This window comes from Helicoverpa zea, chromosome 31 (assembly GCF_022581195.2).
Source record: "Helicoverpa zea isolate HzStark_Cry1AcR chromosome 31, ilHelZeax1.1, whole genome shotgun sequence".
Lineage (NCBI taxonomy): Eukaryota > Metazoa > Arthropoda > Insecta > Lepidoptera > Noctuidae > Helicoverpa > Helicoverpa zea.
The window spans coordinates 13736451-13764019 of NC_061482.1; the positions used below are offsets into that span (position 1 = coordinate 13736451).

Below are 27569 nucleotides of genomic sequence, written 5' to 3' on the forward strand. Positions count from 1 at the left end.
CCAACCATGTTAAAAGGAATGATGAAAAATTGTTTTCGTATGTATCATTTTCCGAAAATGTAATATCTGTTTTAATCAACATTCCTTTTTGTTTTTATTTAATCACTGGTTGTGTCTTTGACCATTCGGCTGCGGCCAAAGGGAACTAATTCCCGCTTGCTACTAAAAAGTCGCCTAAGTTCGTTTTGGTTACGTCAACCGCTAATGAAAGTTCCAATGGGTACGGTGACTTTTATGCGAATGTGTTTTGAAAATCCTTGCACTGGTAATGATTAATGTTTGCCAATAGAGCGTGGTTTTCTTGTTATTAGAAACACAGGTACTATAGGTATATACTATGTACCACAAGAAGAGCAATAAAATATGTAAATAATTTAAATGTTTTTAAAGCACTGTCAGTTCAAAAGTAGGTACATACTTTTATGTACATACTATTCCAACTACTCACTATCAAAAACACAAAAGCACACATTCACGCCAAACACGTTATTTCCCATTCACAAGAATTTCATAACACTAGCTCATTACTACTATTAGCAATAGTTTTATCATTTATCCCAACAATACGTTACTAGTGTCAACGAAACTGCGAACCGATTACCTTTATAAGTAGCGTCATTACTTCAACAAAGGGACCTCGTTCCGTGCTGTTGGTTAAAAGAAAATTATCACTGGACCATTGTCACGATCTGCGTAATAGGTGAAATTCACTATTGTTTCCTCTTCCGACGGCATTATATATAGAAATGGCGAGTTTATAATCTTCCCATACTTGTGTAGTTGGTTATATGGTTAAGATGAGAAGTCATTTGGTGGTAATTGTGTTGATGTATGGGTTTTGTGATGGGAATGAAGGGAGGGCTAATGGGAGGATTCGCGGAGGTGCACTTGCGAGTCGGTATAAGGGAAAGGTGCAAGATGTGGCGAAGGAACAACGATTTTGGCCGCCGGGATCTAAGGAAAGTAGATGTAAGTAGCGTTGTATTATTGTTTTGCGTCACTTTAATATTGCAGTCGCGTAATGTCTATAAACTGAAAAATTTTCCAATACTCGATCCTGCCTTTTAATATATTTTGGTTAGCATCATGTACATATACGTTTATCTGCGAACTAAGTTATAAATCAAAACCATATTTCATTAGTCAGTTAAATTTTCCGCTTCACAAATATTCTCCTTTAACTTATCTCCCGACTCCACAATTTCACTGAAACAGCATACACAGGTAAATAAAGCTTTATTAACTACTCAAAGAACTTTGATATATTTCCCTTTTTCAATTAATACTGTAGCAAAACAAGCAACCGTCCGACTTTGACTTTTGTTTAAAGTTTACACTTTCATTTTGCTAGTGTGTACGCTGATGCTAGTTTCAACAGTGTTTACTTTGTAGCGAAGCTAGAGATTTGTTGACCGAGCTCAATCTGTTAGAGAAATAAGCGGATCTCACACTAATATTAGTTAGTTAAAAGTTGCACTAGCTTCTATGTTTATTTAGATTTCTAGTACGCCCGTAGATGTTTGCATAAACGCCACCCTTAGAGTACCTGCATACTGCAGACTTTTTAGTTGGCCGACATATTAATCGACCGCTTGAAAAGTACAAACATGTATCAGGTATTTGACAGGTACCAGACTAAAAACTTTGATTGAATTCATGCTTTTGTTAAAAAATTTAATTCAACTATCAGGTCAACTATCGGCCGACTATTAGTCTCCAGTGTGCGGGTAAGGTTGTGTGATTTGGTCTGTTTTACCACCCCAGGCTAAACTAAGATCTTTGTGTTATGTACCTATAGCGCGATAGTAGGTACTGACCGCGATACTAGCTGTATAAATGATATACCTACAGCTAGTTTAACACCCATATCTTGGGTAACAATAATAAAAACTTATACGTATCAAAATATTGTTACAGTCTGATAAATTCTAAGATGAAACTACAAAATTACGTGAAACACACGACACATCAACGCGTGTGGTTACAAATGCATTAATTAGTGCATCGGAGCGCGCCAATTAATGTGTGATTCATCTTACGACGCTCAGATCAGTAGATCATGCTAGCGTGAAACGTCACAAAAGGATTATTCAATATGAAAGATATGGAATCTCTCATTAGAAATAGTCTTTGTTCGAATGCTAGATGATTTGTAAATTAGGATAGAAAACTGAGGAGTTATACACCAGAATATAGAATTACATAAAATAGATACTTCTAGTGCCTATACCTTAGCCGTCAAAAGTATTGTGCAGATAAATCAAATATTAGTTTCAGTACCTACTAGTTCTTACTACCCCTTCGCCTGCAGGTGGAGTGAAAATAAGTATCAGACTTATACTGACTATTATTGATACCCCGACAGTGTTCCTTCCGAACCCCATTGTTTTCCAGGGCTTAAATAATGTACAAACTCGCTCCCCTAGACATAATCTGTAGGTATGTGAAATAGTAAGGAGTAAGTAGGTATATAAATGCAACAAAATAATGCATTTAAACTACTATATTAACATAACAAATCTCCCAACAGTTCTATCTCTCTTTACGGTGGTGACATTTCCTAATGGCGGCTGTGCGGGTGCTTCTGGTGACAATGGTACTTGCATGACTGCGCGCGAGTGTACCGCCAGAGGGGGCTCTGCAAATGGATACTGTGCTAATGGATTTGGTCTATGTTGTATATGTAAGTATTGAACACGTACCTATTGAAAATTAGTATTGTATAAAATCGACATTAATATTTTAATTTCGATTTGTTCTAACTAAAACACTCCTCATTATTAATCTTACCCCGACTTACAACAGTTTTTAAGTATCGATTTCTCAATACCATACACACTTTTTACACGAACAAACAATTACAGTACGAATGATAGAAAGATGACTTTTAAATACGGCTCGCGTATACTCTCTATTTGTAGGTTTGAAAAAATCCACCAACACAAAAACGCTGTGTGAAAACCTATGGACTTGCATTTGCGCCGTGCAATACCAATGTTAGCTTTTCTTCCAAAGGCATATCAATCAAAGGCATCAAAGTTCAGCGAAATCAAAGCCTTTACAAATATTCGGACATTCCTAGCGCCGACCACAGTGCAGGTTCATAATTGTCTTTGAACTGGACCCCCCAGTGTTCTATAGAACTCTATGCGTACATTCGGGGCTGGTCAGATAGACGACACAAAGGGCTTTGCGTATGGTCTGGACCGCAGACTATGGTATGCCTATGCATCGCCCTCAGATTGATGAAGATAACACACTATGGCAGGTACTGCAATCAAATTGATGACTTCTATTGATGACAGCTGGCCAAAGTCAATACCTACCTTTGTTTTCAAAAGCTTATTCAAATAGAGTACCTAGGTCTTTTGTGTATTTTGATTGAGCCTTTGGCATGTCATCAAATTAGCAGTTGGTAGTACTCGACCTACCCAATGAATCATATAATTTGTTGAGCAGAGAAAATATATAGCTACTAGCTTACGCCAGCGGCTTCGCCCGCGTGGTGTGTTGATAAAAAATAGCCTATATGTTAATCCAGGGTATCACCTATCTACATACCAAATTTCAATCAAATCGGTCTACCCGTTTTTGCGTGATTGAATAACAAACATACATCCATACATTCTCACAAACTTTCACATTTATAATATAAGTAGGATAATTTTTATTTTTTTATTTGTACAAAACAATTCTTGAAAAATGAAGTTCTCCTATTAAAGTAAATCCTATTAAAGTTATTCTTATCGACTAATTAGCAACTAACAAGAAAAAGGGAAAATAGCTACTAAAAACTTTCCAGATTATCTTTAATGAGCGTTATTTTTCCAACATAAGCCGCTTTTCATAATCGCTGTAGATATTCCATGAAATTGTAGGATTATTTCCAGTAAACACGACTTAACAACAACATTATTAATCTGAATCAAGGGATTAAATTAGTTGTCTAGAACGATTAAATCTCGACTCGATTTCAATTCACTAATTGCTTGGATTATTTCGATCATTTCGATATTCGACGTCAAAATTATCATACCTGTATTCATTTGCTGAGTGCACTATTATCGTGATTGATAAAATTCTGATAGGAATCCGATATTGGGTTTGCGAGCTTAAGCTGTGTATCACTCCTGTTAGGTACATTAGGAACCAAGTTACGTAACTGTAGGGTATAATACTCAGAATGGATTAACCCCATGGCGTTTCTTATACTTACGTGGTATCTGGTCGACTCTATTTAAAACCAAATTCAAGTTTTTTTTTTTTAATTTTAATAGGTTTTTGCAGACCGTTATGAAACGCCGCGCTAGTTACAAAATTTATTCTGAACAATGATACTCTTTCTTTATAAATAAAAGTTATTTGAATGTTGTTCTTAAGAACTTTGGGTCAGTAAAAGTTGAATAAAACTTTATCTTGTTTGAAACAATGAAATCACCTCTAAATATAGTTAAAATACAGCGACACAGCCGTTTTATCGTCCCACTGAGAAGGATTGAGCGCTAATCACCAAGCTTGCTCAATGCGGGTTGGCGACAGACTTTATAGTCCAGGTTTCCTCGAGATGTTTTAATTCACCTTTTTACCAGCCACTTGTATCCAAGATATAAACATAGAAAACACAATACAAACTTAGAAAATAATTATTGATTCACCCACCCACCACATAAAAAAATATTGGAATTGAAAACATCTTCCTTTATTAAAGTTAAAATCGTTAATAGTTGAATAAATATCAAAATATGTGCATCAAATATTGATTGGCAAGGCGACAAGGTTTTGCAATCAAATAAAACGCGACGAGATTCGCGGCAAATCATTATGTGTTTGTTTTATCTATTTTTTGGCGCGAATGATAGAGTGGGCGCTACGGATCGGCACGTCTATTCGACCCTTTGATGCATCTGCGATTTTCTAAAAGTCCTCTTTTAGTCGTGTATGAACTGCAAAGCCAATGTAAGTACTTTAAAGTGTAGGTACTTCTGTTTGTAGCTGTGATGCGCAATGATAAAAAAAACCTTGTTAAAATTATAAAGCTCTAGTTTAATTTTTATCATCATCATCATCAGCCTATCGCAGCCCACTGCTGGACATAGGCCTCTCTAAGTGCACGCCACTGAGATTAATTTTTATAACGAACGTAATTTAGGAAATCAGTGGCATTTTTGAACATTGAACTTATGTTCAGATTATGTGTGCTGAAATCATTTTGATGGGATCATATTGAACGATAACCTAACCCTAAATTATCAAGAGTCTATTAACTAGTATCAGTCTATTAATTAAAATTGGTACGCTATCTTAATTAACTGACGAATTTAAAGCTTCCAATAACTCCCGCAAATGCGAGTAATATTGCCTGGCGAGGCATTATTTAGAAAATCTTTTTTTAAATATCCACACGTGAATATCATGTTATATCGGGTGTGTCGTTCACAATCACATTAAATGAAATGGGTTACTATACTGGTTAATATATGTCGATTAACACAAAGAAAAAATATAAATACGTAAAAATAAAAAAATGAATTTTTCAAACAAAGTAAATAGAATAAAAATGTGCGAAAATTACAACACCATATAATATTACAAACAAATGAAATTCTCCTTTGAAACTGACAGCGGTCAACTAAATAAAACATTCGATACTCCTAACTTTATCTCTGCTTTACACACATGATGTTGTAAATTATAAAAACGAAAAATGAATCCTGTGGTTAAACCACTGAATGGATTAGGTATTTTTTTTACAATTCGCCATAGAACAAATAAAGTATATGCGATAGGATTTAATGTGATTGTGAACGACACACCCTGTATAGTTGTTGGATGTTAATGAATGGTTTAATTAAAATAATATATGATACTTCATCAGTAAAATAATCATGCTCAGAATTCCATGAAAAATTGGATTCGAGAAAGATCGAACTCTTCTCTGTATCTGTATGTAGGTAGGTATGTAAAATGATGGGTACAAATAAATAATTGAGCTGAAAGCTTCACCAAAAGGGGGCGTACCCCAGTTGTGAGGGCGTTCCTTACTGTAAACTGAAACAAAGGGGCGTGGCTTCGTTGCCAAGGTCAGAACGATGCAAATAAACCCAATTGCAATAAATATGGGCCAGAGGAATATTTTACATAGTCCTATAAATCCAAAAAGTCGATGCTGTTTGAATAACTGCTGTGTTCTTAATGCCTAATTTTGTCTTTGAAGTTACTTTATTTCAACAATAGTGGCCCAAAATAAGAGAAATTTGTTTCTCAACGCAAGTTTCTGAAAGTTTGACAGCAAATTATCATTTTTACTAAACTATAATTTGAGAATTGTTTGCTATTGGGCATTTTATACAATGAACAATTACTATAAGTAATCTACATATGATAATAAATCCATCATCTTCTTTATGTCTCATTTATTTATAGTTCGGCCGTTCAGAGAATGCGTTCCTGACACCTATCAGTTAGTCAGGACTAGTGATGGGCACAACATAACACTGAGTTCGTTACCGTTCCCCCAAAATAAACCGCCGCATTATTTTAAGATTATTTTCGTTTTAAATTGGCGGAATCATTTAAAATTTATATTTTAGTTATTTAAGTGGAAACCAAAAAAAGGTAATATTCATATAATAAAATCGTTTTATTTATTCTTTGTTACAAAGTTACAATCTGTATTTCTATGCAATAAAGTAAGTACATTGAATTGAATGTGCGTACAGAATGTTAATCAGACTCCGATTCGCTTGAGGAGGTGGTGTCTTCATCATCATCTTCGCCTACGTGTATATTAGGTATTATCAATAACAGAATCAATCCTGATATCTCGGTCAAAATCTTCCAAAATCAGGTTTTTAGAGCTCTACCTCACTGGGACGCCATGGCGACGTCGCCAGCGGCACAGGTCTGGCTACTTCTGGCATCCAAATGTCGCCAAGTCGAGTGGCCATGGCGTCTCGACAGTCAATTGTTTACGTTGTCGCTCAAGAAATTGCAAGCTGACTGGCGACCACATTGGCGACTGTGTGAGGGAGGTGCGCTTTACCGTGTACATTATAGTGGCTACTGTGGCCACGTCGCCAAGTTGCCACGGTAGCCAGAAGCCACATAGGGAACTGTAGCTCGTTGCCACGCCTCCAATTTGGCGACGTTACCAAACCGTCGCCAAGTGAGTTAGGTTCCATACATTTCAATACTAACTGCTTGGATACGTAGCCGGCGACGTCGCCATTGGCGTCCTAATGAGGCAGGGCACTTAGTCTTAGCGCACGAAACGACAACAAATGACTATTTAGCGTCACAAAATGACGGCCCATGATGCCATTTGGGGTTACCATTTTCAACCTAAATATAAAAATGCTACTTTCTTTCGCGCGTTCAGTTTGATCATAGTTTTATTTTTATATTTCATAAAAGTTATCCTATAGTCCATTATTTTCAAATTCTTAAAAAGAAAAACAAAACGTATTATTTTATATTATAAGTACCTATAACTGTATAAGAACCATCAACCAGAACAGATTACGATACTTGCCTGTTATTTTTAGCACAGCACTACAAATATAAAGCTCTGACATAACCTTGTAATAGCGCAGTATAGATTTAGAAAAATATTGTTTACCAAGTTATTTGACACTCAATTTGGCACAAAATTACAACATTCATTGATTATTATTGATATAATAATGTTGTTTTAATGCTCAACAATTGTTAAAACGATAAACAACCAGCAAAAATATTTTTATCGTACTGCAACGCCATTACAAAGTTACGTCGTCAGTTCAATCGCGATGTGTCAGAAACGCATTCTCTGAGCGGCCGAACTATAACAAAGTTTTAGATTTCAAGTAATAGTTTTTGCTCACCCAGATTTTTTGCACTGTACTGTAAATGGTAGCATTGAAGTACATAGTACTCGTAAACCAGTGATCTACTTTATATAGGTAGATCCCTCGAAGTAGATAACTAAGGTAAGTTTTCTCGAACGCAATAATATCGAGATATATTTTTTGTATCAAAACATAAGCGATTTTTGGATTAAATTTATTAATTTTAGAGGCCTGGTACCTGCTTCGCTGCGTACAAAGTTCCCCATTTTGTTACAAAAAAATTGATAAATGAAGAACCGCTCGACCTATTTTGTGCAAACTTCACATAGACAATTTAATAAACAGTCCGAACAAAACCTAAACATTCGGTTTAGAGAGGTGAGCCCGTTCTTGAGTTATAAAATTACAACGAAAAGTGACATTAATTTTTATTTGTATTGCACACTTACATACTACAGAGTGTGTCGTACCTTATCACAATAAATTAAATACGTTAATATTCATATAACAACGGATATTCTACCTTGGAAATTGATAGCTGACAACTGGTCAAAACATTCGATAGTCCTACACTTTATCTCTGCTTTACACATGATGTGGTAAATTATGAAAACTTACTTGTTAAATTACTTATGTACTAACGTTGTCACCGATGTTGTCAAATCAAATAAATAAATTATCATTAATCTTTTCTCTACAAGACGTAATGAAATAGTAACTTAAAACCAAATTATTATTATTGTAACGTGCTTTTCTTTCAGTTATGACATCATGCGGGAGTTCAACATCAGAGAACGGAACATACTTCGTGAATTCTGGCTATCCTTCGGTGTATGACGGGACTGGTTCTTGCGAACTTACAGTACTGAAAGCCCATCCAGATGTCTGCCAAATTCGGTAAGCAGTTGTCAGTTCGAAGAACAATTTTCAGTAGAATATTTTTCGAGGATTTTTTTTTTCATTGTCTTGACGAATAAAATGACATCTACATAATGATAAACTTGGTCAAAATAAAAATATTTTCATAACTGCATAGTATTTTTTAAGCGTCTCAGGAAATTATTATCGATAAAATATTAGAAGTTAAAAAATAAAAATCTGAGGAAAGCTTTATCTCATGGTAAATTCGCCCTGGCTTCCTAAGGGGAAATAACAATATTCTATGGGCATTGCAAATTTTCATAAAAAAGTGTCTCAATAGAAAACTGTTTTAAATAAAAATAAACTAAGCTTAAGCGACCTCTATTATAACTAACTATGGCAAGGAAAAATTCTGTTTTTGTAAAGGTCTTTTTATATCCTACGACAATAAGACCATATTGTCGAAAGTAATACATTCCTACGCGTAGCGCCTTGCTGCTACGAAATTCTCGTAGCCCACCGCTACGCTGCCTACGAATAATTATTGGAGTTAGTAATTGGCTATTTAAAAATGATCACCTAATAATATGCCAATCCCTATTACCAGTTATTATCATTTATTTATATCGCATAATAATGCTGGATGCTTGAATAGGGACATGAATAAGAAGGGAGTGGGTGTGAGTATGACGTCTGATACATAGAAATAGAAGAAAGAAACATATTACGCCGACTCCCCAAATAATTTGGGAACACGGCAGGCAGAAGAATAATATTAACAAGGCGAATGAAAAGACATATAAATCCTACAACTTAAATAAATATCAAACTACAAATGACATTTGAGATTGTTTCTCAAATAACATTTTACAAGAATAATATTGCATCTGATTGCCTACTCGTGCCGGTCCTTGACAGGCAATACTAAGTCTGTCATTACCTATTTCCCTTTACAACTTCTAAGATACAGTTCTAGTAACTCAATAATATAAACAAATGATACAATATTGAATCTGCATGTCTTGTGTATCATTCACAGGGTGCATTCTTTTATTATAAAACACCTACATAGGTGAAAATTCAGTTTTAGTGGTTCATGAGTACTAATTTGTGGCATTTGTTCCTAATTTAGCGTCAGTTACGTGTGACGAATATGCGAGATAGCCTAATTGCAGCTTGTATTTTAGAAGCCCACGTGTACTGCAAACTTTTAGTCAGACTATAGTTTTATCAGGCTCATACATTGTAAAGAGTATAAAAGCAACTGTCAATTGTTTTTTCATTATGTGTGGGGTCTCTACGTAGGTATGCATGATTCCTGCCTTATAGACACGGTTTTTTTTAATGTGATGCTAAAATGGAAATTGAATCATCTATTGTTTTCATATCTATGTTAAAGCACTAATTAAACGTAACTAAGTAATAGGTTTGCGGTAAACTGTATTGCGTAGTGCGGTCAAAACTTATTCGAAAAGCATATTTGATCAAATTTAACAAAATTTATATAAACCACAGATATTAACAATTTTAGCTCTAATTGATTAAAATAAATTAAATTAGTACTAATTACGAACTCAGTTCATAATTAAATTAGCCATATTTTACTAATTATATTATGTGTTTAATATAATTAGTAAATCATGTTTGTTTTTGCCTAAATACCGTAGTGATGTTTCTCATTATGTTATATCATAATTAACTGTCAAATGGTCAAAGAAAGATTTACTAGTACTAGACTTGGACTAAAATAAGTAGGTATACAATTCAATTCAATACCTAAAGTGGTAATGTTTATTAGCAAAATAAAAAATGATTATTTCTCCTGTGTTGTTGTACAGACGAGATGATTTAGTAAGCGTCCTATTTTTTGCTTCTTCGATTCATTAAAATTTATCTAACCCACACCACTTAAGAGCGTGTACGCTCGGCGCGCGATGTCAACTTTAGGTAATTCAACGTAAAAAATCGCGCAGACTAGCGTCGCGGCTGTGTGCGTGCCTATCATACTTCACGTATAGTCACACAAACCATTTTGATCCTTTCGAGTGAAATTGGTAGAACAAAAATATATTATTTAGTCAATAGTTAATAGCGAGAAAATAGTTTAAGTCTATGGATGACTAAAATATAAAAACATGAAAATAAGTCGTTAATACTTACACTCTTTTGCAAAAAAATCGGGCACCTATGAATACCTTTTTGAGGACTTTCTGTATACCTATTACATACAATTTTCAACAGTACTAAATAGTCGACTGATGATTAATGGCAATGTTAAGAGTTTCTGTATTTTAACCGATTTCAAAAAAAAGGAGGAGGTTTCAATTAGATTGTTTTGTGATTGTTCTCAATTTGATTGTTCTCGATTTCTCAAAGACGCCTGGACCGATTTGAAAAATTGATTGTTTATATGAATGGTCCAGTCCATCCAGACCGAAAAATTGTGGTCAAATAACAACAATTGCCGGAAAGCAAAATATTGGTGAAGAGCTTGGGTTTACCATTGCAAATAAAGTTTTAAGTTTTCTATCATATATGCTTCAAAAGTTATTCGGGATCAAAAGTCAAAATTTGGGTACATCCAAAATGAACATATAAATCAAATTATAGCTCGATTGGTAACATACATCTGCAATAAGTGAATTCTAGCCTAAGGAATCCGCCATATTGGATTAAGACTCGCGACACATTTTTTTTTTCGAGTTATTTATAGCAAGCCCTTTCATTTGATACCCATATCGTAGGAATGCATTAAAAACATTTTTTTCTCCATCTTGGGTATACCGCCATATTGGATATAGAATCATACATTGTCATTAAAACTGAACGTTCAAACAAAATTTCAACTCAATCGATAAAAAAAAATATGCTTCAAAATTGAGCTTTAAATAAAATAGTAATGTATCAAGATTTGTTGGTCGCGCTTGAAATGTACTCTATTCTCGGCATCCACGGCAGAGGTTATTCACCCTACGCGATATGAGGGAGCGACACGTCCTCTCTCTGTGAAGCCTCGCGGCGGTCTGGTTTGAGTTGACTCGCGTGCAGCGTTTTATAGTAGTTTTTAAATAATTTATGAAAATATAAAAACGAGAGATTAAATTATAATATAAAGTTTATGTTTTAAAGAAAGAGTTATATTACTATAGTAAATAATTGTTATATTAAATTAAGTAAGATAGGTAGGTAAAAAAAGCATTTGAAATTCACAATTTTTCACATTGTTAAAATATTTTTTTCTGAAAGATAGAGACCTAAATCAAAAAATGTTTTCAACTAACTATAGGCATGGGGATTTCGTCTATGAGTAAAAAAATAAATATAATTAGATTTGCCACTGTTTTCACATGAATTTAAGCTTCGAAATAGACGCTGAACGGGAATTTTATAAAACATCTGTTTCGTTATAGGGGTTTTCAGTATTTAATCTACACAAATTGAAATTTATGTTCAATTAACTATATAGACAGTGAAATTACCTTGCTTTATTAAAAATTAACATAGTTATAGGATAAGTAGTTAATTAGAAACAGTGGTTTGAAAAGTACCTTTGTAGGCCAAATGGCGCGCGGTTGACATACACGCTCTTAACTTAAAACAAAACATACTTTAAATCAAAATATTAAGTCAATACACGCTGTAGAGTGTAGAGCACCTACGTGTGTGCTCAGAACATTTATGATACATCTTATTACTCGAGCTACTGAAGCGTTTGCAATAACTAGGAAAAGCCTCGCAGCACGAACCATATTACTGATTGAAAATATTCCAACGTACAGAACTTTCTAGAATTTGTAACGGCTTACGACTTCGAGTTTACCTAGAAATAATTGCATGAGCACACATTGTAGAGGATTTGTTAAAACTTTCGTTAACTGAAAAATATGCTACCTACTGAGAAAAAGTTGGAGTTTTCCAAAGCTACAGAGAAAAAGTTAGATGAAATTTTGTATAGAGGTGCTGAATTCAAAGGGTTTTATTTAAAACTGACTTACATTTTTTATACTTGAATTTTAGTACAATTAATACGGAACTGAAACTTTCTCTTTTTCAATTACATAATGTTAATTATATCGTCCATACACATCTATCTATCTATATAAATAAAAATGAATTGTTGTTCGTTAGTCTGATTAAAACTCGAGAACGGCTGAGCCGATTGAGCTGATTTTGGTTTTAAAATGTTTGTCGTAGTCCAGGGTAGGTCTAAACGGTGAGCAAATAAGAAAAAAATGCGAAAATAAAAAAATATTGTGTAAAATATGCCTCCAATAATTAGGCGGTACGAAGTTCGCCGGATCAGCTAGTTAAAAATAATTTGATTTTAGGTTGGACTTCAATCGCTTCACAATCGCGGGTCCGGAGCAAATGAACCACGTATGTAACCAGGACCAGTTCATTGTGTCTGGTGGAAACCCTGTACCAGCTATCTGTGGAGCTAATCAAGGAAGTCATAGTAAGTATAATTTATAAGCTATTGAGTAAAGACGCTTTAAAGTTTTGAAAAGATTTCGAATCAACTCAAAGTCAAAGTTTTTTTATTTCACATAGAAATGTCAGTAGCTAGGTGCATATAGTTCTTATGGAGAAGAACCGGCCCCGGTACTAATATCTACTTGAGATCACTTGGCCAAGTGGCCTGAGACTCCTGCTAAGTAACTTTGTTCATAAAATATGCACACCTAAAAACTATCGAAACCTACGTAAAACAAGAGTATTCACCGCCCAAAAGTTCCCAATAATAAAAGTCAAACATTCCAAAACCTGCCCACAAAAAAAGGATTCATGACTACACAAAGCAAGCACACACATCCCAGAAACATATTTCAATCAAAACCAATCGCACAGCCATCCCTTTGAGGTACCACGCTAGAACTCCAAAAATGTTCTACCCTCAGGCTCGACTAGATTGCATAGGATGCAAAAGCCATGATATACAGCAAAAGCCACGGAGTATTCCAAAACTTCATAGATCCGAAGTGCAGGCTTACAGACTTCAAAACCGATGACATAGTTAAGACTTTGATTCTTACTAGTAGTTTAGCATGTCTGGCTGCTAGACTGAGACTACGATACCATGTAATAACTAAGTACATTGAATAGGTATATGATCTCTTAATCCTGTTGCATTTAGGGTGACGGCCCTTTCAGACTAGAGAATTTTCCGCTAGGTACGCAGGGGTGTAGCACGCACAACAAATAATTAACAATGACCGGATCAAGCGAAAATACCTGAAACCGCATAATAGGTTTTTGCAGCGTGGGTAGTGTCGAACAAAGAAAAACTGAGCGTACCTACGCATACTTTTATTATGTGCGACAAAATCAGCTTGTATGAAAGCGCTGTAAGCTTCATATTTCCAATACAAATAACTTATTATTGAACTTGTTATTGAATATAGGCAAATGACATTGACATCACAAAGACCTGTCCCAGTTACCAAGTAATTTCTATGGAATCATCTTTATCAAGGACGATGAAATAGTTGCATCTATGTTTGTATAGAAATATCTTGAATTCACTGATTGGTAGCTATTGAACTGCAATATCTAGGATGCTACTACATTCAATAAAGATAAATTGCTTGGGTTCTTATGATATTCATTACTGACTCAGGGGCATATTATTTTTCTACAGAAAAAAAGGAATTACCTTCGAACAAATTAATATAAGTACTGGGAAGACCTGTATTTACATTAACTTAAAGAAAAAAATATTATCTACAGTACAACATTCTTCTCATGCAAAAAAGGTTACATTGTGAAATAATAAAGCAACTATAGTCAAATAGGTACTTCATTTTGAACGTACACGTCACCCCTTTTCAAAACTCTCTGATCGATATAAATGATAGTCAGTCATGGCGAATCACACTGTTCATTAGCAGCTAAACATTTTATCAAAGATATTTTGCCCGAGAAAATTCCGAAGGCAGACTTACAGTATAGGGATTAAAGAAATGTCTAGAAACTACCGCCTACAGGCTAGCTTCAGCCCGTCTTATTTTTAGCTGAAAAGAAATTCTATCGAATTAAAAATAATGTTATTTTCCACTGGAAAATCTTGGCAAATTCCATTTTAAAAAATATATAACGTAATCTTGTTTTTGTATCGGTAAACCTGTAGATTGCTTCGGATCAAATATGTTTTCTTGAAGGTGAAAAAAGTCTGTCTTAAAAATATGTAGTACATACTTTCAGTTGAAAAAAACTCACTGAAAGAGAGAAGGTTAATTATGGCATTATGCATTTATGAATGACACTTCACGTGCACAGCACACATGAATATACTATTTCGAAACAAAAGGCTACCTATGGACTTATTTTCGACGGTAACATCAGACATACGCGGTGAGCGGCTAATTAGCCAGATTTTGACGTGACTTGCGGAGAGCTTTTGTAAAATAAATGCAGAGCGCGTGTAACCTGACTGCCCACGCTTTATTAAATACAAGCCGTTTTCCCGCGGTTTCACCCACGTCCCGTGGGAGCTACTGCCCGCACCGGGATAAAATATAGCCTATGTTACTCGCAGATAATATAGCTTTCTAATGGTGAAAGAATATTTAAAACAAACAAACAAAGTTTTCCTCTTTATAATATTAGTATAGATAACATCATAATGTTATACAACCTACATAGGATCTTTACCGTCGTACCACAAAACCTTTTAAACGTCTGTTGAACACTTTGTCCAAAGAAAAATGACAGATTATGACGTTAAAATAAGGTCCAATTTGCAGCCGCACTTTTTTTAGGCAAGTGTTTAACAGATGTTTAAGTGTTTGTAGTTAGGCTGTTAATGTTTTGTTCAACAGAACTTTTTAATAATGTGTATTGTTTATTCTAGTGTATATAGATGCAGGCATTGGTATGACGAACCCTGTGAAGCTAACATTTGTAACCAGCGGGACGTCATTTGAGAGACTTTGGAAGGTTAAAGTTACTCAAATACCATGCAGTACGATATACAAAGGTAAGTAAGGTTTGTTCCTACATTAACATCATAGTATTTTCCATTTCGCAGGTAAATTTTTAAAATCACATAAGTGCAATTTACAGTGTAAGAGGTGAACCACAAAGCAGACTTCACACACGTTTCACATAAGTGCAATTTACAGTGTAAGAGGTGAACCACAAAGCAGACTTTTTAGTTGGCCGACATTTGATCGGGCGCTTGATATGTACGGGGTTGTATGGGAGTGCGCACATTACAACGATCGGGTTTTTAGCCGGCGTTAGACCGACTGAAAACTTTGATTAAAAATCAACATTTTCGAAATTAAATGAAAACCTTTATTCGCAGAGACATGGTAAATACAAAAGGTGGAAAAAAACAAAATAAGTCTCTTACCTCCCCACTCAGAGAAATTTAATGATTACTTAAGTCACTCCTTAGTGACGGAATGTCATACAAATCCTTCACTAAGGATGGCTTAAGTAACCATTAAATGTCTCTGAGTGGAGAGGTTAGCATATCGCCTTCAGTAGACAGGCGAAAATTATTACATAAACATGCTTAAACCTATAACCTAAAACTAAGTAGGTACAAATCTATTTTCTACAATTACCATACTCTTCTATTGTGTAGAACTTCGGGTTACCCGTTGTCCAACTGTTTAGTCTGCAGTGTTTTGATTTTATATTGTACTCTTAATTAACAAACATTGTTTTCGCTTTGCGCTGAATTTTATTTCACGTTTAATATTATATTATTCATTTTTGTACTTCCTCTTTATTACGACGTTGAAGTTATAACAAACTAGTGAATGCTTTGTCTATCTCTTCCCGTGCCTTCAAATTCTTTAAATGTAAACAAAAAGAGCCTTTCTTTTATTGTTCTCTTTGCTTTCGTAAACGTCTTATTTAGTTCTTACACTCCTGAAATATTAATAAACAATGCTCTTGTTTAGCTCTAGTTCTTTTTTGATTTTTCAAAATTAAAATCATATCATCACCTTCCGAGCATTTTCCCAACTATGTTGGGGTCGGCTTCCAGTCTAGCCGGATGCAGCTGATTACCAAAATTAAAATCATATAAACAAAATAGGCAATATAAAACCATGAATGACCTATATCAGAGAGCCTCTCTGAAACGAACATGCCTCAATTGATTTTCCTTTGAAATGCACAAAAGGGAATACTTCCTCATGTAAATACAATTACAAACAACATTACTCGAATGTCACTGAATACAACAGTAGTTGGACTAATGGAGTATTATTTATTTACATAGATATTTACAATACATATCTATACATATAATAAAATGATAGGAAAGTCAAAACTGTACATTGAATATTTTTTAAAAAGAATACTTGGGGGGTGATCTATTATCGATTCTGAACCCAAATATATAGTTTTTAGAATTTTTGTCTGTTTGTCTGTTTGTCTGTTTGTCTGTATGTTTGGTCTCACTGAACTCGAAAAGTACTGCATAGATTTAAATCAAATTTTGCATGAATATTACCTGGGAGCCTGTTCAACATATAGGATATATATTATCACGCTATCACCTACGGGGGATGAGCAATGAACGATAATTTCTGTTAACGTTTCTGCAACAGCGGGTGCAATAATGACACATATTTGAATGTTGAACTTTGTAAGTTTATCGGCCTATTATCTATCTTTACATAGAAAATAACGCTTTTATAAGTAACTTGAGCAAACAACTGAATTTAAAGAAATGATATCCTAAAATTATAGATGAAGAAAATCATGCAGAAACAGATGTGCCATAAAACTGGTAGTAGGTAAAATATCAATGAAAACAGACTTCACTTTGTCATGGTATGTTCTTACTTTCAAGAAAAAAATATATGACAACTTGTGTATTTTGCTACTGTAAAAACACTACAAGAAATATCAGCGCATCATCAGGGACATTTTTATAATTCTTTCACCATTAGAAAGCTACATTATCTACGAGTAACATAGGGTATATTTTATCCCGGTGCGGGCAGTAGTTCCCATGGGAAGCGGTACCCACGTCCCGAAGAAATTATGAACTTCCCCACATTCTTAAAAAGTCTACATATGTTGTTCTGACATAATATAAGCTATACCTCTCATAAACATGAATATCCATTCATCTCATCCAATAACAAACATGCATCACACTGAAAGTGCATTGCGAGTCTAAGATTTTATTATTATAAAAAAAACATTGTAATTAATATTCAAACATCCTTAAAAATAAGTTCCTGGTTTTAATATATTACATTATTTTGAATTCACTTACATATAAATAGAAGGTCCTTATTAATATACTTTTTGAGTAATAAAGAATGTAGGCAAAATATGACCGAAAACATTGTGTCACTTCTAAAATTAACATCAATGGGAATAACTAACTACCTGTCACAATATGTCAACAAGATGTCAACAGAAGACAAGAGTTCGTTCGTTCTGAAAACGTACAAATTACGCGTCGCAGGCCAGAGACATACTTGCTTTCAACTCCTGATCACAAATCATCGAGCTAAGAATTATATCACAAATACACCGTTTACAATTACGAACAGTCACAGTCAGACCCACGGACTGAGTCTAAAAAACATCTTTTATATAGCTACGTTTATATCATTTATATTATTCAGTTACTAAGACAGAATTACTATCAAACGTGTTTTTGCTAAATGTTCTATTAGTTTTTGCAAACATACATTCCCAACTCTGATCTCATGGAGGTGGCGCCCGGATCTCACCACTGTGCGGACTGTGCGACCTATCGCACCCGGCCCCGGTTTAAACCATGATCTGGAGCGAGAAGAAATGGGATGACAAAGAATGAGGCGGCGGAGCGACTGAAAATTCCCAACTCTCATTCCAGCCACTGCGGTAAGACACCACGAAAGCCGGATGTCGAGAGACGACTCCCGGCCACCGTAGGCGTGAGCGATTAGTTTTGAGTGGGTCATCGACCTTCCGGCTTCTGGGAGACCCGTTATTTCACGCGCCCCTCGAGGAGATTCAGCAAACCCCTGTGAGGCCCACTAGGGCCAAAGCCTGACACTCCCTCACACTGCTCAAACTGATGGCTGAGAATTACGTAACTTTCCAGGATGCCATGCAACGTGTTTCAAATGCCCAGACCTTTGGGAGCTTGGTAATCCTTTTCTCCACCTTAACTTGAGTTTTGTGGTACATGAACAAATTAGAATAGTAATGAATTAGGTCATCATCATCACGTATTTACCAACTCTTAATGTTCATCATGCACACCCGCTTCTCTAACTTTATTGAAGGATCACTAAAATTGTTTCAGTTAGTTTAACTACGCTACTATAGCCCGTTGTCAAACCTTTTAATATCAATTCTGTAGAAGTGTGAATATCGAATGTGTAGTATATCGAATTTCCGTTTGTGCATTGCACAAAAACCATCGTTATGATTTTCGAGAAGTCAAAAGAGTCGGCTGGCTAAGAATTATATTCATCGTTGGTTAATTGAATACATTTTCAGAAACCACAATAGCAGTAGGAATCAAAGCGAATGATCGCTTCATAGAGCTCTGATTTTCTCGAGGCGATCAAGTCAGTTCATATTCATATTCATATTTATTTGCATACCATAAAGTTATAAAGATGTTACAAGGGGCTTAAAGCTAGGTACATATTATGGACCCTGTTAGGGCACAGCAAAAGAAGGCTAGAAAGTCTAATTACAGTAGTAGATGCAATAGTAGATTAGGAAAACACAAGTTATTCATTCGACTATCTTTTTATCGTCAAGGTATTCTTTGACGCTATAGTAGCATTTGCTTAGGAGAAGTTTTTTCAATTTGTTTGCAAATATATGTGTCTTTTTTTTTCTTCTGGTTCTGGTCTGTTCGCTCATCAGATCTTTGAAAGCGGTTCGATGATAATATACTGTTGTCCTGTTTACCTACGTGTGACACATAATATGGTATTTAAACGTCCTCCGCAAGAGAGCGAACGTTTGTGCTATTTATAAAGACGAAATTTTACCGTTGTGCAGTAGTGACGCACAGTATACACAGCACTTATGTTTCTTCTGATCTGCTGGCTCCACCAAGAAATGACAAATTGCGAGCGTACATTTTGAAAATCTTGGAAGAACTGCAGGCTTCAAGTGCCAACACACGAATTGGACTTACTCTCTCGGACGTATACTTTACCTGATCGTGAACTAATGCAAACATTTCGGTGGAATTCCAACATAACATAGTGAGTGAGTGCACAGAAAATCCCCAAAATACAAGTAGTGAAACTATGCGCTTGCCTGATGACTCAGTCATCAACCACCCAGCTATTCCTCAATTGTGTGGGTGTTGGCTTCCAGTCAAACCGAATCTTTTTGAGTACCAATGTTTACTTGGAGTGCCTATCTGATCTCTTCAACCCAGTGAACTAGACACCGCGTTATCCGTGGTAAGTAAAACTATTTGACAGACTTTCTGGCTCCTGATTTGTCGCAGCTGCTGCAGAAAATGTACAAATGACAACTTTGTCAGACCTTTGTTTTATGTGAGAATTACGTAATAATTTTCCAAATCGGTTGACTAGATCCAGAGATTTCCTCAACGTCACAAACTTTACTTCTTTTGTTTAGATAAATAGTCACACACCGTCGACACCACCTTGATTGATCAACCCGTGCTGCTGCTAAGTGGTAATCCTAATTATATTGTTATGTAAAAGAATACACCTACGCTACGGCATAAGTAGTATTTTGACAATTCCAAATTGCCCACGCAGACGAAGTCGCGGGCAACAGCTAGTTTACAATAAAAATCAAAAACTATCCTAGTAAAAGAAACAACTAAAAAACGTCAAAAAATTCGTCCCCATCGCTGTCAACTGGTTGCGTGCCCAAGAGGCTAGGCAGCATTACCTCGTTGGATCGCCATGCTGATTCTTTGTCCGAGGTAATAGCCAGCCTTCTGGTCACGAGAAGCGTCAACCAGCCGCCTAGAGAGATCTTTAAATAGAATGTGGGCATTCGGACCCCACGACCCGAGGGTTTCAACCCCAAACGGTTCGAAAATATAGTTTCCGACAAGGCCACTATATTTCCGCCGCTTGAGGTTCTCCGCAGCCGCAGCGGCAGCAGCAGCACAGCACGCAGAACTAGGAAGGTGTGATGGCGCAAGAGTATCGACACAGGTTGCGTCCCGTACTAAAGGCCTACCCATCTTCCAAGGGAATAACGACATGCCGTCTGGTCTCTTACCGTCGTCGCGTGCCAAGCCGTTTGGTTCTAATACAGCTGGTACCCCGACGGCAACAAGAGCTCGACGTATAATGTCATTGATGTTTGCATGCCGCGCAATACGGCCCGCACTACGGCTGCACGACAGGCCGTGGTGTCCGAGGCTGGTGACAGCCTCACCACAGTGGCAGCGATGAGGACGAATTTCATTCACGGTGCTCCTATACGTAAACAAGTAGCGAGGCGGAAAGTTGTATCGTCAAACATGGTGCCAATGTTTGACGACGGTAGTGCCTGAAGCCAAAGCCACGATTCCCATCTACCCACAGCCAGTAGGCGCGCTCGCTCAGCAGGAGTAATTGCCGTTTCTATTAAACTATTCCGGGCTACTCTGCAGAGCGGCTCATCCCACTGTCTTTGGGAAGACGGGTTGCTGGGTAAATTTTCGTTCGGGCAAGTAATTTTCCATGCGTCCATAGCCTCGGCTAAATACGGCACCTCGAAATCAGCCAGTGTTGGAGTAAGAATATTCCTGGTTAATTTCTCAGTGCCGTGAACCGAGGATATGTTGGACTAATTATTAATAACATTAATAACACTGTCTCTTAAGATACAGGTCACCCTAGTTTAAGAGGCAGGGTTAATATACCTGTACAGATTTTGCAAAATACAACAATAATATTGTACCCGTGTGCATTGTAACGAACACTGCATATTATTTTTATTTATTTTTTGTGCCTACCTATCTGTAATTTTTCTGTAATCTGTAATTTTTCGCTAATAAATAAATATTTTATTATTATTATTTTATTATTATTGTTGCACTGATTGGCATCGATATCACAGAATTTTACTCTGGAATACAATTCCTGGTATTTTGCAGTAAAGTTAGCAACGTGGTACTGGTCAGTTTGTTTTTAATTGAAAAATTTCACTTTGACTCAAACATATTTTTGTTTTCAATATCGATGAAAATTATGGCCTAAGTACTTAATATCACACAAAGTTTTTAGAACATGAAAAAAAGAAGGCCAGTTGATGCATATTGTAGGAACAACCGAAAAGCAAAGGTAGTCGTAGGCTGCATTCAAACCAGACTGTCTGTCAGCGTCTATGCATAGCGTAATATCGTATCATCGGTTAGATGTACACGAAAAAGTGAATGTGCATGGAAATACAATACACTGAGGAACGTTCGCTCACATTCGGTGCCAGACAGTCAATATGGTTTGAACACAGCCTTATAGATGTGGTTTACAGGTACCTAGACTTGAATTTCTATCTAATAGTGAATTGTTCTCCTTGTCTCGACATGTTTGGGAAGCCGTACAGTAGCAGTACGACTGAGGCACACAGTTACAGCTCATACCTGGTAGATTAAATTAATTATGTTTAATATATTGCAGCTTTGGACTTCGGAATACCATATCTGCACAGGAATCTTGCTTATTAGTTGTACATTGAGCAAGATATTGTCTCAGTATCATTCCTAGTCTCGGTTATCTTGTAATTGATTTTAGCCGTATAACAAAAAAATAATAACTTCATATGAGAATCTATAAAAACACGTTATGTATCACTAGACATACCTACTTTTTTAATGGATATAAAAAGTCTAATGTCTCTTCCTAATTGATGAAATAACGATAGGTTTTTAATTATTTTTTTCCACGAAGAAAACTTGAAATATAGAAATATTTATTCCAATTTCGCCACCAGCTGACGAAGGCTGCCTGCAGTATTACACAGGAGTATCAGGACAGTTACGTTCCTTCAACTACGACCCCACTTCAGGACTGCAGCTCAGCAACCAGGACTATGGCATCTGCGTGAGAATGGAACGTAACTTCTGTGGTATACAGTACACCGCGTGTCCAGATACAGGTGATTTTATTTACAGCTTGGCAAGTTCATTTAATTATTTATGTCTCTAACGTCTGTCGTGGTGGCCTAGAGGGTAGAGCACTAACCTCTCATGTATGAGTGTGTGGGTTCGACTCCTGGTCAGGCAAGGACTAATGCAACTTTTCTATGTTGTATGGACTTTCTATGTTTATGATAGCCACTAATAGCTGATAAAAAGGTGAAGTTAAAATTTTCGTGGAAACCTGGACTACATATTCTGAAGTCACCAACCCGCATTCAGCAAGCGTGGTGATTAGAGACTCAATCCTTCTCCGTTTGAGAGGAGGCCTGTGCCCAGCAGTGGGGCGATAAAAATTCTGAAACTACTACTTACTTACAGCTTTAAAAGTAATTTAAACCTAAGGCGATAGCGAAACTACTTTAACATAAAAATAAAAAAACTCAATTTAATATGCAAATGAGTGTAAAGTTCGTTATGGGCATTCTCATGGTCCACAGGAGTTGACAAGATCGTCTCCCGCGCCCCTGTAATCACCCCCGCTGTCTACATCCCGATCCCCGCGTGGACAATGGGAGTGTCACTAACGAGCTTAGCCAGGCTGTATTTTACTACACACTATGGCTTAAATATTGTCCTGGTTACGAAAACAACGGAATAACCCCAAGAAAAAATAACCTAGCTAATTTGTCGTATGCCTCTGCCATTATAAAATATCGACCTGGCTGACAAATAGAGTAGCTTTATACCTACGTAGCTTGCTTCATGCAAAGATGCAAGCGGTAATGGCACTTACTTGTATAAATCATAACCATTAAGTAGCCTTTGAAGTTGTTTTCTAAAGTCAAATACAGTTATATCACAAATTAAATAAAGCTACTATTGCTTGCTCTAATGATTTCCAGGAATATTACGCGCTAACTTTATTAACAACGAATAAATATCACTGCTTCACACATCAGCTTCTTCGAGTTATGCCTATATTGACCATTCAGCTGGATTTTTATGCATGAATACGCAATTCGAGTGATACACTGAAAATCCATTTTACACTCTTTCCAAGCGTAAAATAATTTTAATATACGTAAGAGCGAAAACGCAGAGCTTACAGCGTAGTGCACCGTTTTATTTGCTCCCCTAAATAAATCTGAAGTGGTTGGAATGTTTCACTAAATAAAAATGTTTCGAAGGATTGCGCTCGATTGAAAAATATTAATTTACCGGCGCCAAATTGAAGTTTCCAGTCGACTAACTATTATAGGAGGCATACAAATAAACATTTTGAAAACCTTTTTCGATATTTATTTTTCGATGGGCGTATGTTTCTGTGTAAATGAATGTAAACGTATATTTTGTTTATCTTTTATTGCATAAAAGTATTAGTTCCTGTAAATAGTGGTCTGGTTATTAGGACAAACGTGCCTGTTGTACGGAAAAAATGATTAGGAAAGTATATTTTCAGCGATCTGGGTTTGTATTGCGAAGCCTGATCTGCCCTCGGACATGCTAATATGGAGGAGACATGGATTACTTTTTTCTATACAACCTATATCAATGTTACAGCATATTTTTTTTATCGTTTTGAGATTGAATACCTAGACTCATCCCATTTTGTTTTAAAAAATATATCGAATACTAGATTTACTAGATTACCTATGCTACGGAAGGCTTTAGGTATACACCATATGTACTTTTTACAAAATATTTAAAATTTGAACCAATTTTAAACAGCCCATACTATTTTGGAACTATCCCAATGATGTTTGTTAAGAAACAAACTTATTTTAATGCTTGAAAATTGAATTTTATTATCACTGTTATCAGCAGCGCTGCGTATAAACAAGACAGCAAAACGATTATTCCAAGGCTGAGATGAAATAATAATCCAGTTCCAAGTTTATTCCAAGCACTAGAAAATTGAAACTGTTTCTCTGAATGATTGTAACAATTTGCAAATAGGTCAGGACCTATTTCTAATGTTTTTATTACATCTCTGGATCACAGCTTGTTGCATCTCGTAATCTTAGTCTTCAATTATGTCAAAGCTACACTCATAAAGCTTAAATACATTCAAATTGAGAAATAAAATATTAAAAGAGACTATGACCCTTGAGTTTGTTTCGGCATTTCTTCTCAGGGATCAGTCATTAGGAAATGCCGACCTCAGCGTTCTTAAAAATGACGTGTAAAAGTGATTTTATGTCCAACTTGCAAAATAAACGATTTCATTTCATTTCATTTCATTTCAATCGTGTTCAACAAAGGACTTTTTCATCCTCGCCTTTCTAACACGCCTAGCCTTCCTGTTTTATTCCAAAAAAAAAAACAAGTATTTTCTTTACAATAAACTAACAATTGACCACTTTTCAGTCAACAATCGTTCCCGATCCTTCACTCTAAGTGGCAACAGCAACAACCCAGTCAACGCCATGATTGGATCAGGAGCTGGCCCCAACAATTGTGCCAATGATTGGCTTCTACTCCCATGTGCGACCAACGTTGGCCGAATCCAGCCAGCCCAAGCTCTGTGTACAGACAGAATCTGCGGCGGTACTTTTTCCGCGGAACTTTCTATGCAAGCGGCAACTGTGCTGAGTAAGTTGTTAATATTAAATTAATTTAGTAGGTGGGTAATAAAATAAATATGTAAGTAACACTAATAATGCGAAGGCGAAAGTTTGTGAGTGTGTATGTAAGTATGTGTGTATGCTAATTACTTCTTCGTGCGCACAAGAATGAACGGATTTTGATAAAACTTTTCATTTAATTTCTTTATACATCGAAATTTTATCTTGGCTACTTTTTGTCCGGATGCTGAAAGTAGTTCCCTAAACTACTGTTGCACTAAACAACACTGTTAGAAGAAAGATAACAATAGGCATCAAATAATTGTAATATTCAGACCTAATATAAAATTAATATAAGTAACTAACACACATGTTTTTCAAAATCTATTTTCGTATCTCAATACCACTTCGCTTTTCACTGCACGTGTTTTACTCATTACCGTTATGTTGGAAAAACACCCTGAGGCTCTCAAGAAGGTCTCTCTACCTAGAAAAATGAACTTCAATATTATTGTTTATTCAATATTATCTTTCGTAATATAAAAATAGAAGCTGGTTATTAGAATTGCAGGAATAGATTTTAATTCAATTCAAAACAATAAAGACTGACTGACTTCTAATCTAGCTCAAAGCCGGAGGATTTAGTCTTCAGTACTTCAATTATTGTGTATTATTTAGTTCACTACTATTATGCAGTTCTGCTGTGAAAACAAAAAACTAAATGTCAATTCCTTTGACAAGTATAGGTAAAGCTAAGAATTATAAAAAATTGAATTTAAAACACATTTAAATACTTTGCTGTCTCAAAAACACACACACTTACAAGCACACATTCACACACGCACACATGTCTAGCATGCCTCTTACTAACCACCTTTGTTCCTTTAGTTGTCTTTACTCACATGCCATGAGAAACGATAGAAACGATAACACAGAATTAGTTCACAAAATCTTACTTTAACTATCCACAGAACAAGATACACGGATTAGACAAGATGCAGAATGCTGTTCATGTGTTACACATCTATTATCCTGTTTGTTAAACGTCTAACGTTAAATCTAGTTTCAAAGTCTGTGAGCACGAAACTTCTGTTAGAACTTTGGGTAATTTTCGAACATCTCAAAATATGTAATGCTTTTGAAGTGCATGATTCAAAGAAGATGATTGAATCAAAGATAAGACGTATACGGAAACATAGATTTGGTGCCAAGTTTGTATGCCTCGATCTCATTATTACACTTAAACCTTACTCTTTATTGCACACTTAATATACGAAACACCCAAAAATATACAGAAGGCGTATGTACAAAAGATTGTATTTACAACACCCACAATAGATTTTAAGGTGAAAAGATGTAGCAAGGGATGAGTATAGAAGAGGAAATTTGAAAGTTTCACTAGTGACCGATGAGCTTTGTTGAGGGAGGCTGTCTTGGTATGAGAGTTTAATGCCGAGAAATGAGGTTAATAGTGTGTAAGATTTTGAACTTGAGCGTTCGTTGGTAAAGAAGAAAAGGATGCCCAAAGAACATCATTTCTTTGGGCATCCTTTTCTTCTTTGTTTGAAACGGGTTGTGTGAAAGACTGTTTAGCCGGAATTTTAGTTAGGTACTTACTGTGTAAGATGAAGTTAGATAGATGATATATGGAAGAAGACACGCTGCGCCATTAAAAGTTGTGAGAAGGGTACTAGAGTGATGACGATGACGAAGATGGTTGAAGAGACTTCTTTTCATTCCACAGGTACGGTGAAACCATTCCGTCTATGGTTTCACACAGACAACGTGGAAGCACCAGTTGATATAGACAATAGAGGTTTTTGTCTCAACTATATTCAACAACCTTGTACGAATAATGTAGTTTAAATCCTAATTTAGTGAAGTTTAATACTAGCCTAATAAGAAGAGGATTTTGTTCTAAAAGGGATGGCAAGATAAGTAAGAATGTCAAAATAAAACCAAAATGCTTAACTGATTCGAAAACCTAGCTCTAACCGATGAGAAATACATCACAACTTTAGACACTGATGTGTTGCAGCTGTACCCAGGTTTAGCTATATTGATGAAGACTAAACCTAGTTGGAACCAAAGATAACTTAACAGAGTATCTGTCATACGTGACCTAGGAGTACTTTTCGATACTACATTAACTTTCCGTCATCATATAGACAACCTAGTGACCAAGGCTAAGAAGATGCTTGGTTTTATTTTCCGAATGTCCAAACCATTCCGTAAAAGCACCAGTATTATTTTACTTTTTAATGCACTAGTAAG

At 35.8% G+C, this 27569-nt stretch overlaps 1 protein-coding gene across 1 annotated transcript; it reads left to right on the top strand.

Moving 5' to 3' along the window:
* The first annotated feature begins 797 nt into the window (after positions 1–797).
* On the top strand, positions 798–27306 carry LOC124645323. The gene is made up of 8 exons (XM_047185122.1): positions 798–969; positions 2531–2683; positions 8588–8723; positions 13016–13143; positions 15538–15663; positions 22584–22748; positions 25099–25323; positions 27040–27306. The coding sequence occupies exons 1-8, from the start codon at positions 798–800 to the stop codon at positions 27159–27161; spliced, it is 1227 nt and encodes a 408-aa protein (XP_047041078.1). The 3' UTR covers positions 27162–27306.
* The last annotated feature ends 263 nt before the right edge of the window (positions 27307–27569 follow it).

What these genes read in the sequence shown, in the direction of transcription:
- LOC124645323 (XM_047185122.1), top strand. Translation starts at nt 798, where the DNA reads ATGAGAAGTCATTTGGTGGTAATTGTGTTGATGTATGGGTTTTGTGAT. An exon ending in CCAGATGTCTGCCAAATTCG is followed by an intron (nt 8,724 to 13,015) that starts GTAAGCAGTTGT and finishes ATTTGATTTTAG; the next exon opens with GTTGGACTTCAATCGCTTCA. An exon ending in ATGCAGTACGATATACAAAG is followed by an intron (nt 15,664 to 22,583) that starts GTAAGTAAGGTT and finishes TTTCGCCACCAG; the next exon opens with CTGACGAAGGCTGCCTGCAG.